Raw genomic sequence first — 13,395 nt, 5'->3', positions numbered from 1 at the left:
TTTGGAGTGAAAATCTGCAGCTTTTTGTCCATCTACAAAATTATTTTGTTTGGGGGTTGGCAGCTGTTGTTTACTTTTCACTGTATTATTACTATGATATAAATATGTATGTTTTTCCAGTTAAGTCAGCAAGCACCCAAAACTGCTCAGCTCGGTTCTACTGATTCCACAGATGGCAACTTAAATGAACTTCATGTTACAGTAAGATGCTGCAGCCGCCTGCAGTCCCGAGCAAGCCACCTTCAGCCACACCCATATGTTGTGTACAAGTTTTCTGACTTTGCAGACCATGACACAGCCATCATTCCCTGTAGCAGTGATCCACAGTTTGATGATCATATGTGTTTCCCAGTGCCAATGAATATGGATTTGGATCGATACCTTAAGTCAGAGTCTCTGAGTTTTTATGTGTTTGATGATAGTGATACCCAGGAGGATATTTACATAGGAAAAGTCAATGTGCCTCTGATTTCATTGGCACATGACAGGTGTATTTCAGGTAAGCCTATTTCTTGAATCCATGAAATTGTTTAAAAAAAAAAACACCACCTAAATTATACCTCAGTGTTATGGATATGATCTGTTTGTAACAATCTTCCTAGCCTTCTCAGATAATCTTAAACTTTGGGCCCATAATATTATATTGTTTTAGTTATTTTCTTAGTAGTTGTTCCAGGGATTACAGTATGCACCTCAGCTTGCCACAGTCAAACTTAATGCTAATAACTCCATTAAAATTTAGAAAATCTGCTTCAGTATAATTCCATTCCCTCCCCCCTCCTCTGTGATATTGTTGTCATATATATGTACATAGTATGCCTGTATATGTTATAAACTCAACAGTACAATGTTATAATTATTGCTTTATATAACTTTGTCCTTAAGAGAAGGGAGAATATATATAATTATAGGAGACTTTTATATTAACTTACATATTTACCATCTCTGGTATTCTTTATTTCCTCATTTGGATTTGAGTTACTGTCTGGTGTCATTTTCTTACTCCAAATAGCTCTATTTCCTCCCCCTCTTTTGTGTTACTATTTCATATATTTTTTAATCTTTACATGTTATAAGTCCAGGATTATAATTTTATAATTATTGTTTTATGCAGTTGTTTTTTAAATCAGTTAAGAGGAAAAACATATTTATACTGTGTTTTATAATTACCTATGTAATTACCTTTATTCACATCTGTTCCTTCATGTTGATTTGAGTAACCATCTGGTGTCACTTGCTTTTAGCCTGAAGAAACTCTTTCAGTATGTCTTGTAAGTCAGGTCTGCTGGCAATGAATTCACTTAATCATTGTTATTTGGGAATGTCTTTATATTTTAGCTTTTATTTTCTGAAGGATAGTGTTGCTGGATATCATATTCTTAGTTGTCAGGTTTATTTTCTTTAAGCACTTTGAGTACATCAGACAGTTGATTCTGGCATCCGTTGTTTCTAATGAGAAATCATCTGTTAATCTTATTATGGTTCCCTTCTACATGATACAGCTTTCAAGATTTTTTTTTTTTTTTTTTTTGGCTTTTGACAATTCAACTCTAATGTGTTTAGGTGTGGATCCCTTTGTGCTTATTCTACTTGGAAGCTTTTGAGCTTCTTTATGTGTAGGGTACTGTTATGCACCAAATTTGGGGAATTTTTGCCCTTCTTCAGTTATTTTTTCTGTCCTTTCTTCCCCTTCTTAGATTCCTGTTATACATATGTTCATATGTTTAATGGTGTCCTACAGGTCTCTGAGGCTCTGTTGATTTTTTTTCATTTTTTCTCTTCAGATTGGATAATCACGGTTGATCAGTCTTCAAGTTCATTGATTCTTTCTTCTGCAGCTCATATCTCCTACTCAGCCCCTCTACTGAATTTTTTCATTTCAGTAATTATACTTTCTAACTCCAGAATTCCTTTTTAACTGTCTCTTTTTTTATTGAGATATAGTTGATGTATAATATTATATGTTATAGGTATACAACATAGTGATTTGTAATTTTTAAGGGTTATACTCCATTTATAGTTATTATAAAATATTGGCCGTATTGCCTGTGTTGTACAATATATTCTAGTTCTCTTTTTTTATAATTTCTATCTCTTTATTATATTCTCTGTTTTATAAGTCATTGTCATCACACTTTCCTTTAATTCTTTAAATATGGTTTCTTTTAGCTCTTTGAACATATTTATAATAGCTGCTCTGAGGTCTTTGTCTCCTATGTCTAACATCTGGATGACCTCAGAAAGTATCTGTGGATGACATTTTGTCTCCTGTTTCTTTGAATATCTCATGAATTTTTGTTCTTGTTTAAAATTGGACATTTAGGACACTATATTGTAGCATCTCTAGATTCCAGCCCTCCACAGGGTTGCTGTTGCTGTTGTTGTTTGGTGACTTGCCTGGACTACTTCTGTAGTCTTTTTCCCTCACTATAGCCACTGATGTCTCTGCTAAGTTTTTGTTTGCTTGTTTTATTCTTGTTTTAATTTTAAGCCTGAACATAGTTTAGTGGTCAGCCAGTGGTTGTTGAGAGTTGTGTTTAAACAGCTTGAGCTGGCAGGCTTCCACCCTTTGCCTATGGATCAGTGTATGGCTTGGGTAATGCATTCAAAGTTCAGACAGTCTACAAGTCTCACATTCAGCCAGGGACAAGTAGCGTACTACTGTCTTTTCTGACTCTCACTGTCTTTACTGAGGTTCAGTAGATTTTCTTAAATAAATGCTTCTTAATTTGTTGTATACCTTTGATCAGTTTCCAGAGTTCTTAAGTGATTATTTCTGTTCATTTTATCCAGTGTTATCATTGCTTTTTGTGGAATATATTTACTGATCTCTTCACTCAGCCATTCTGTAAGTCTCACCTGTGCCTGTAGTAGAAGTTTCTCACCTCCCTATATTCCACCTGTGTCCTTTTTGCTACCTAAAGTCTAGAGTTGTTTAGTTTTTTCTTTCCTAACCAGCCATTAAAAGAAGTGTCAAACACTTGAGAACCAAGTAATAAATACCCATAAACAAAAGTTATGCTTGAAATATAGGTTTGGTTTTTTCATGTCAGGGATTTTCATACTGAAAATTCTAGTATGATGATTAAAATTTGTGACTCAATATTATGTATTCAGCTAGATGATACTTTTTGTTACTGCTATATGTTTTGGGTGGTTTGTTTATTTTATGGACTTTTTTTACTGTGCTACTATTAATTTGGAATAATTTAACAAATCCCAGTAAAATGTATTTAAAATTAGAACTATGTAGTAACATAAAGACTCCTTAGGATACATATATTATTTGAAATTTTGAAGTTTTAATATATTTTTCTGCAGACACACAAGAATATCAAGTCAAAATGAAGCTTGTTATCTGAGCTATAACCCAGATAATATCTTAGAGGAAGGCTAAGAATTCTGAAGAATCTCTGAATTTAATTTCAGTGAATTAAAATATTTCTAAGTCAATTATCTCATCTTTGAATTAGTATTATCTTTGAGGCCTTAACTTCTGAAAGCAGTCTGCTTGAGAGATGAACCTATCATAGATCCTTTTGTCTTATTTTGTTCTCTTAAGTCATTTGACTTGTGAGTAAAAGCCAGACTTATTTTTAATAAGTTGTGGGTAGTTCTTTTTGCTCTTCTTTAATTTTTATGGTAATAAAACTTCACTCTAGCATTAATTAAAATTCTTTTTGTAATTTGACAGGAATATTTGAGTTAACAGATCATAAAAAGCAGCCTGCAGGAAGCATCCATGTTATACTGAAATGGAAATTTGCTTACCTTCCGCCAAGTGGATCCATAACAACTGAAGACTTAGGGAATTTCATACACAAAGAAGAGTCTGAAGTTGTTCAAAGACTACCTCCAGCATCCTCTGTTAGCACACTAGTTGTAGTGAGTAACAGTGACTTTGAATTTCCTATGAAAGTAAATAGCCACATAAAAGAGAAAAAAAAAATCTGAAAGGTATGTTCATCATTCTCAGTTTGACATATTGGTTTATCTTAGGCACCAACACCTAAACCAAGATGTTTAACACCTAAAGATAAGAAGGTATCTTTTGTGGATATCACACCACTTCAGCGTTCTGTAAGTAGTAAACACTCAAAATACTAATTTTTTTTCCCATAACAGATATTCGGAATACATGATATAGTATACCCTCCCTGATTTAAACGGAAACAGATAAATAAAATACTTCTTCCCTTAAAATGTTACCTTTGTAATTTGGCACTGTGTGTAAGTGTTAAATGTTCTTACTCTTTGATCCGAACCCTCCTGTGGCCCCATATCTCTCTCCAGATACTGCCCGAATCCTCTGCCCCCATTTACCATAAAGCAAAACAGAACAAAACTCTTCAAAAAGTTGTCTTAATTCCATCTTCCTTTCCTCATACTGTTCCTTGCTCACACTAGTAAAACTTTTCCTCCTTAAAGCCACTCTTGCTAAGGTCACAGTGACTTTCACTTTGCCACTTTTCACAGTGGCCGATTCTCAGTCTCCATCTTAATCTCCCAGTAACCTTTGACACAATGGAATACTTGCTCCTTTTACTCTTGGCCTCTGGGATACCATGCCTTCCTAGTTTTCCTCCAATTTAGCCAGTTATTCTTCTCATTCTCCTGGACCATAACTCTAAATGTTGAAGTACCTCAGCAGTCAAACTTCAGACCTAGACCTCTTCTCTTCTCAATTTGTATCTAAATAAAGAGATCTTATCCAAAAAACAAACAAGCAAATGAACAAACATAACAAAACAAACAGAGTTACAGATAGAAAGAACAAATGTGGTTGCCAGAGGAGAGAGGGGTAGGGGGGAAGAAACAAATAGATGAAAGAGGAAAGGAGATACAAACTTCCAGTTGTAAAATAAATGGGCCACAGGTATGAAATGTACAATGTGAGGAATATAGTCAGTAACTGTGTAGTATCTTTGTATGGTGACATATCATAACTAGACTTATCGTAGTGATAATTTTGAAATGTAAAGAAATAGAGAATCACTGTGTTATGTAACAGGAACTAACATAGTGTTGTAAGTCAATTATACTTCAAAACCAAACAAATTCATAGAAAAAGAGATCAGATTTCTGGCTACCAGAAGCAGGGGATGGGGGAGGGACAATTGGATGAAGGTGGTCAAAAGGTACAAACTTCCAGTTATAAGATAAATAAGTACTAGGGATGTCATGTCCAACATGATAAGTATAATTAACACTACTATATTTTATATATGAAAATTATTAAGAGAGTAAATCCTAAGTGTGCGTGTGCGTGTGCATGTGTGTGTGTGTGTGTGTGTATGTGTGTGAAAAAGTCTTATCATGATTGGGGATTTAATAATAAATACAAAGTAACATACATGCATGTTTTCACATTAATGTAAGGAGACCTGTACTTCTCCTGAAGATATGAAGGAAATTTCACCAGAAGTGGAACATACACCAGAAATAGAAATTAATATGCCAACTGTTTCACATATTCCTGAGGTATGTGTTTGTATTAAAACTATTTTGAAAGGTTTGTTTTTTTAAGACTTTGTCTTTGCATTGACATGGATCAAGAAATCATATCATTGATCCTATTTTTATATATGACTTCCTTGGAATAGAAATGTCAAAAATATCACAAGTATAACAGTTACAATTAAGCAGACATTAGTAGGTAGTAAATACATATGTGAATTAAAGTATAATGTAAAATTCATTTTGAGATTAATGCTTTTTTATTCTTAGTTTATAATCATATTTTAATTTATCTGCATATTTTCATTTATACAGCTTAAGTGATTATTTTCTAATGACTCATATATATAGTGCATGTAGTGCATATTTACGTGCTTAATTATCATTCAAGTGCTTCAGCAAGAATGCTATAAATGTGATCTAAGCAATAATATATCAACGTGCTTTTATTTCTTCAGGTTTCTCAGGAAAGCAGTGTAGATAAGGTAAAAGAGAATACAGAGAAAGTACAACAAGGAAGAGATGATGATGTGTCTTTACTCTCTGAGGGTCAGCTTGCAGAACGAACTTTGACTTCTTCTGAAGATGAAACAGAAATAACTGAAGAACTGGAACCAGAAGGTGACTTTCTTTTTTAAATTAACATTATTTCCTTAACTCTGTTTTATTTAATCTGTTAGAGCGTGCATGCCTCATAGAACATCTTCATTTAATAGTGACTGTACTTCCTGATAGCTGTTTCTTGACAGAAATGATGGGATATATAGGTCAGTCTGGTCAGCTGTGGTCAGGTGGAATTGTTGCATATCTTCTTATTTCAACTTGGAACACCACAACAGAATGCAAGTATTGTGGCTGACCATGTTCCCAGTTTATATTTTAAGTGACTTTATAGCCTCTTTGGGTTCAGTACTGTTATCTGGGTTATTCTAGAGGATTTGACATTTTAAATTAAAACTAAGAACTCAGACCAATAAAAGACAACTTGCATCATGATTTAATTTATATAAACATCTAGAAAAGGCAAACAGATTAATCTGTTGTGACAGAAAGCATTTAAGTGGTTGCCTAGGGAAGGACGAACAGGAATAGAAAGGTGCAGAAGGAAAGAGATTACAAGGGGGCATGAGGAAATTTTGGGGGGTGATAGATATGTTCACTGTCTTAATTGTGGTGGTGGTTTCACAGAATTATATATTTGTCAAAATATATAGTTTCAGAATGTAAATACAGACTTTGTACTTTAAATTTGTGTGGTTTATTATATGTCAGTTTACTGCAATAAAGCTGTAAAACCTTTAAAAATGTTTTTAAATAGTAGGAATAACTTGATTTTGACACAGTAGTATTGGTTAGGCTGTTAGACATTATTACCATGTTCTTCTCTTAAAAACAATTTTTTTAATTTCGTACTAGAGCAAGCTAAATTCTTACTTCCTTTGTTTCTGCTAAAACTAAACCTGGAATTTTTCAGTCATTTTTTTCTCTTTTCTAAAATGTAATATAAATATCTTTACTGCTAAAAAAATCCAGACATGATTACCATATTGTTCTTTTAAGGTTATCCTTGTAATGTATGCTTATTTCTCTCCATGTCACAAGGTGCAAATATAGTTGGTTTAACAGATTTAAACCAAAAAAAATTTATTTTTTAACAGATGAAGAAGACAGATCAGCTTCTGACAGTGATGAGTGTATTATTCCAGGTCCTACCGCCAAGACCATCAAACAGGTCAGTAACCTGATATCAACCAGAAATGTTCTGAAATAAAGCTGCTTTTCATTCATAGTTTATCAGTCTTCATATATGAAAATCTTAAGGCAGAATATTTCTGGAAAAATTTTAATGTGTTATCATAATCTTATCCAAGTAATCATCTAGTACGGGAAAATTTTATTTACACTTTCATTATGTAACAGACCGTAACATGTAAGTGTTATTTTTGCTTACATGTTTAAGAGTACCTAACATCAGTAGCTTCAATAGTTACTTGCTAAAACCAGCTGACTTCTCTGACTCCTTTTCAGAACCATTATACAAAGATGTATTAAATCAAATCTGAACTTTAAAGAATTCAAAATGTGAGATTGCATTTAAAACTATAATAACTTACACATGTGAATTCATAGGCTATTCACATGTGTAAGTTATCTAAATATGTCACTGATAAGCTATTAAAGTTATTTCATTCTGCCAAAAAATTAAACCCTTAGAAGGTAATTAATTTCATATAGGTATACTTCGCTTGTTTTGTAGCACATTGCTGAAAAGTAGTATGTAAATTGAAATTTTGAGAAGAAAATTATACTTTAATTTACATAGGAAGTGTCCCACTTACCAGAGCATTTCTCATTGTAAGGGGAGAAAAAGGTTTTATAAAGTAAATGTAAGTAAAGTGCTAGCTTTTTCTATTCATCTACATTAATTTTCCTGAAATGATTAATTGTATTCCTTTTCTTTAGAATTTCTACTTTATTTTTAAGAATTGCAATACTTATTTCAACTCTTAAAATCTCACATTCTTAGCTTAGTCTCTCTGCAGAACAAACCCATAAAACAGAACATTTCAGTTGTCACAGATGCCTCCGTAAAATAGAGAAATCCGTTGTTTCCATGATTGACAAATACAAACAGATGATTATAAATATAAACAGAACAACTCATCTGTCCAAAGTTTCATTATAATTATTATTATATAATTATTATAATAACATCATCTAACATATAGTGTACTGATATATGGAATCATTATTGCTCAAAAGTGATAAATTAAAAAAGGAATCTTGCATATGGTTGCCTGAAGACTTAATTATAGCATTTAGTTCAATTCAGTTTAATTCGTTTGCTTTGTCAAATCTGAAATTGTTAAATTATTTTATCAAAATAAATCAAATTATTTCAGTGAATAGAAATTCTCTACCCTCTACTGGAAATTTTTGATAATGGGAATCAATGGGAAAATGAGCCTCTTGTGTGGAATTTAGCTGTCTAGCCATTTGTATTAGTCAGTTTTCCAAAGAAACAGAACCAATAAGATAAATTTATATAGAGAGAGAAAGAAAGTTACTAAAAGGAATTGTCTCTCGTGATTATGGAGAATATGGAGTCCCAAGATCTGCAGTCTACAAGCTGGAGACCCAAGGAAGTCAATGGCTTAGTTCCAGTCTGAGTTGGAAGACCTCAGAACTAGGAGAGCCCATGGTGTGAGTTCCTGTCCTAAAGCAGGCAGGCAGGAGACCTACAAAGAGTAGATGTTTCAGTTCGGTTCAAGGGCAAGAAAAGACCAATGTCCCAGCTCAAGGCAGCCGGGCAGGAAGAGTTCCCTATTACTCAGCCTTTTTGTTCTATTCAGGTCTTCAATTAATTGGATGAGGTCCCATCCACATTAGAGACTATAATCGGCTTTACTCAGTCTGCCAATTCAAATGTTAATCTCATCCAGAGACACCTTCACAGACTTACCCAGAATAATGTTTGACCAAATGTCTGGGTACCTCGTGGCCCAAACAAGTTGCATATAAATTTAACCATCACATCATTTTATTAAGAATACTCCATTCATTACATCAAGAGTAGTAAGCCTGCAAGCTTGATTCAGATATCTCTCTCACATGGTTCACATTTCTTTCTCAATAGTTCTGCAAGACTCTGCTTACTTTCATCACGATTTTTGAAAGGCTATATTGTTTAGCCTTTTGAACATAACAATATGAGATACTGAATCAGCCCTAGGGTCTACAGGACTAGTACCAAGGGGTATATTTATCTAGCCAATCTACAAACAGCACTCATCTCTCTTGTTTTAACTCAGCGATTCCCAGGGATTCACCATCTGCAGTTTGTGATCACTCTTCCATAAGGAGGTAGATATAGTGTTCTGGCCCTGCCCTCAGGAAACATTACATTCATTGGGAAGATGTTTTCATGAAAAAGTCAAGTAGTAATTCAGCAGTTAAATTACAATATAAAACAATGTCAGGAGACAGTACCAATAATTAATAGTCAGATATTTGAGCTAAAGAATAAAGCTGTTTGGGACCTATCCTCCTCATTTTCCAAATGAGTAAACTGAGATTTTGAAATAAGGTGACTTGCTGACAATCATGCCACTAATTAAGGAAGTTCAGAGGAAGGAGAAATTTGGAGTGATTTTTCAATAGACTTCATTAAGGTTATGCCCACAAGCTGGCTCACCCACCCTTTCTCATAGTTTCGTGTCTGCTTTTTCTCATTTTAAGCTGACTTTTTCTGCTTCACTTGCTTACTGCCCAAAGATAGCCACACAGAACACCCAGCCCCAAGGAGAAGGATCTGATGAGCCACGTCTAGCCTCTGGATTGGGTCCATCGTTATCAGTTGTGCTCCTTTGACCCATTTAGCTGTGTCCAGTCACACAGTAGAAAGGAGTGTCCTGCTTTAACTGTGACAACTCAAAGATGTGGATATATGGCAGCAGGGAGAAAATCATGTGCATTTTCACTGCAGGCAGGGATGCACATTATGTTTCAGAAGTCAAGAATACACTAACTGGAGAAGCCTTTCTGTAGAAAGGGATAGAAGACTTCAGTTACAATGGTGAAGACTAAATGTTTTGGATTTTATCCAAGAGACACTAGGGAGACATTGCAACAGTTAATTTTATTTTCTAAACATTGTATTCATCATCTAAGAGTAACTTTCAAAGTATGGAGAAATGCTATCTAAATTATGTCATCTTAGACCAGTGATTTTCAACTGGGGGCAGTTTTGCCACCCAAGGGACGTTTTGGCAACGTCTGGAGGCATTTTTGGTTGTCACACTGGGAGAGACTACTACTGGCATCTAGTGGTTAGAAGTCAGGGCTGCTGCTAAACGTGCAGCAAAGCATAGGACCCACGACAAAGAACTATCTGGCCTAAAATGTCAATAGTGCTGAGGTTGAGAAGTCCTATATCAGACTTTCAACAGAATCATGTATATATTGACAACATTGCTAGCATCTCAGTGCAGTTATACAGTGCTCTTAACTAAGAGTAAAGAACTTTGATTTAACCAAGAAGTTTAGTGAAAGAGCTGTTCCTCTAAAATATTCAATTAATTCTAATGTACACATATATTTTTCCTTTGTAGTAAACTGGGTTTTTTCCTTATTACTTCCAGAAAAGTAATTTGTGTTACTTTGCTACAGCCTAATACAGCCTTCACTACCATTCCAAAATGTGATTTCCTATAATGGTTTTAGATGCTGTCTCAGAAGTGTGAATATCGTTTAAAGCAAGCGGCTATTTTAAGCAATGCTTTGTGCCTTGGTAGCCATTAATCAGCTCCCATGTGGTTTTAAAAATTCTACTTTTAGTAGAAGGTAATGACCAGAATCTTATGTTCATAGGTGAAATTTGGTTTTGTTAAATTATATAACAAATACAGTAAAATAGTATAATCTGTAAGCACAGAAACAAAATAAGAGATCATCATAATGTTGAAATACAGCATTTTCTAGTGATTGTTCCAGTTTTTCTGTGTGCTACTTCTGCAAATCGTTTGATATGAGTCATGGAACCTTTTTCTTTACAGATTCCATAAGCAGTACAAAGAACCCCTGAATACGTTTCACTCAGATTCATCAGTTGTTAACATTTGTTCATACTCTTTTTTTAATCATTGCTCTTCTCTCTCCTATATATGCTTATATGCAGTATGTATACATCATAAACACACATTCTTACATACATAGTTGTAATGAATCATTTGATAGTTGCAGAGGTCATGCCCCTTTACCCCTAAATACTTCAGAATAATAATACTGTAATCTACAGTTCTTATTAAAATTTTGCCAGTTGTCCCAGTATTATCCTTTATAGCATGTTATTAATCTGGTCCAGGATCAAATCCAGATCACACATTGCATTTAGTTTTCATTCCTCTGTAGCCTCCTTTAATGCGTAATGGTTCCTCAGCCTTCCATTGAGTTGGTCTTTCATAACATTGACATTTTTTAGGAATGCAGGCCATTTATATTGTAAAATGTCCTTCAATTTGGATTTGTGTGATTCAGGTTATTCGTTTTGGTAGGAATACTACAGGAGCAATGCTGTGTCCTTTTCAGTGCATGATACCAGGAGACACAGGATGTCGTTTTATCTGATTGTTGATAGTAACTTTTAAGCACAAAAATACTTGTGGCTCATTAGTTTCTTCTTTTGTCTCCTCTTTAAGAACTGCTTCAGGTAGAAATCTCAGGACAGGAATACATAGCTTTCTTTGGAAGGGAAGATACTACTGAGTGTCTAATATGTGCTAAGCACATGCTATGTAATATCTCCTTATCGTTCTCACAGCAATTCTTTATTCATTAGCATCTACTGTGTATCATACAAGAAACAATCCCTAGCCTCAAAAAATTCACAATCTAGGGCAAACACAATTACAATGCAGTGGTCAGCGCTAGGAGAATGGAATGCACAGCTGCTGTGGGAGCCTTCAGGAGGGGTGCCTAACTCAGCATGAGGGACCCTCATCAAGGATGGCTTCCTAGAGTCAGTGAAGCTTGAGCCAAGACTTGAAGATGATTAAGAATTAGTGGAAGCAGAGGAGGGGACATTATAGGCCAAAGAAACAAAAGCATAAGAATTTGAGAGAATGTGGAGCATGGCTTGTTCTGAGAATCAGAGCGGTTTTAGGATGGGCCAAGCCTATGGCACACATGGGGATCCCCAGGAGAATATGCTGAAAAGATAGTCATGTCCAGAGCATTGAGGCTTCTGTGTGTTATCTGAGGAGGTTGAAGTCTATCCTGAAGTTCTACGAGCGGCCAATGAGGATTTTTAAGGGAGGAGGAAGAAGATCAGTCATTCGTTAAACAGGTAGTGAGCATTGTCTGTCCCGAGCCTTATTCTAGGGACTGGGAATTTAGCAGTGAATAAGAGAAATAAGTCTCTTGCTCTTGTGGAGCTTGCACTCTTGAATCACATTTTAAAAGATCCTGCTATCAATAAAGTAAAGAATAGATTAGAGGCACAGGGACTAGTTAAAAAGTAATTAAATAACCCCACTCTGTGGTTACCTCCACTTTGTAGAAATTTTTTAAATTGCCTTTACCTATAGCTATAATGTCACAAAATTGAGAGTGAGAGTAGTGTCCTAGATAAACATCATTTATGCCAATTACCCTATGAATTTCAATTATCTACTACACTGTGTAAGCAATTTAAGATTATTCAGTTTCTTTTTTTCATGTTACAGAATCTGACAGCTCATAGTTATTTTTTAGAAATGTTGATCCTTAAAAGGAATCTAACAGATTTCCCAGGACTCAGACATATTACTTGGTTCTTCCTCTTTTCTTCATGTCTGTGATGTATAATTAATCATAGATTACTTCATTTTGTTTCATTTCATTTACAACATTTATGAGCTTCACTTTGTCAGAATGAAATGCTTGTCCCCTCCTTTCCTTTCCAAGGTGGCATAATTAATGTTAGCATCTTTTTTAACAGACTACACAAAGTTTAGTGGCTGGATTAAATCAAGTCATTAACATAATGTGCCACCCAATTTGCCCCTATCTCTCTTCGTTTCCAGGACATCAAAGTGCCACAGAGCACCAGTGTAATTGGGCCTTGCTGGCCTGTCAGGTTCCGTCAGCCTGATGACTGCTGCTTTTACTAAAAAGCTTCTAGGCATGATAATTACTGGGGGTGGGGAGTCTGAGAAATGTAAAACTTTGGACATTTCTCTATGAATATTTTATTAATTTGAATAATCAGAAGTTAACAGTATCAATTTGATGTATAATACATTGATTAAAAGCCTTGTTTTAGGTCCTCAAAATAGACATCAAAACCGAAAGTTTGCATCTGCCATAGCATTAAAAAAAAAAGAATTATCAATCCTTCTTTCACATTATTACTAATTTTACCATTTAAGCAATGCAGCTCTCAATTTTTACAACTAAATA

General features: G+C 34.6%; 1 protein-coding gene across 3 annotated transcripts in view; it reads left to right on the top strand.

The window, feature by feature from the left end:
- The window catches only part of RPGRIP1L (RPGRIP1 like), a 99,399-nt gene that overhangs the window by 55,510 nt on the left and 30,494 nt on the right, over nt 1–13,395 (top strand). For all 3 annotated transcript variants that reach the window (XM_030832946.2, XM_030832945.2, XM_060289329.1), the window contains 6 exons: nt 121–499; nt 3,695–3,885; nt 4,000–4,080; nt 5,380–5,481; nt 5,916–6,078; nt 7,116–7,189. In XM_030832946.2, the coding sequence (XP_030688806.2) occupies nt 121–499; nt 3,695–3,885; nt 4,000–4,080; nt 5,380–5,481; nt 5,916–6,078; nt 7,116–7,189 (990 nt within the window). The remainder of the gene's footprint in view (nt 1–120; nt 500–3,694; nt 3,886–3,999; nt 4,081–5,379; nt 5,482–5,915; nt 6,079–7,115; nt 7,190–13,395) is intronic.

This window comes from Globicephala melas, chromosome 19 (assembly GCF_963455315.2).
Source record: "Globicephala melas chromosome 19, mGloMel1.2, whole genome shotgun sequence".
Classification (NCBI taxonomy): Eukaryota; Metazoa; Chordata; class Mammalia; order Artiodactyla; family Delphinidae; genus Globicephala; species Globicephala melas.
Note: the sequence above shows the minus strand (reverse complement) of the source record. Positions and strands in the feature narration are given on the sequence as shown.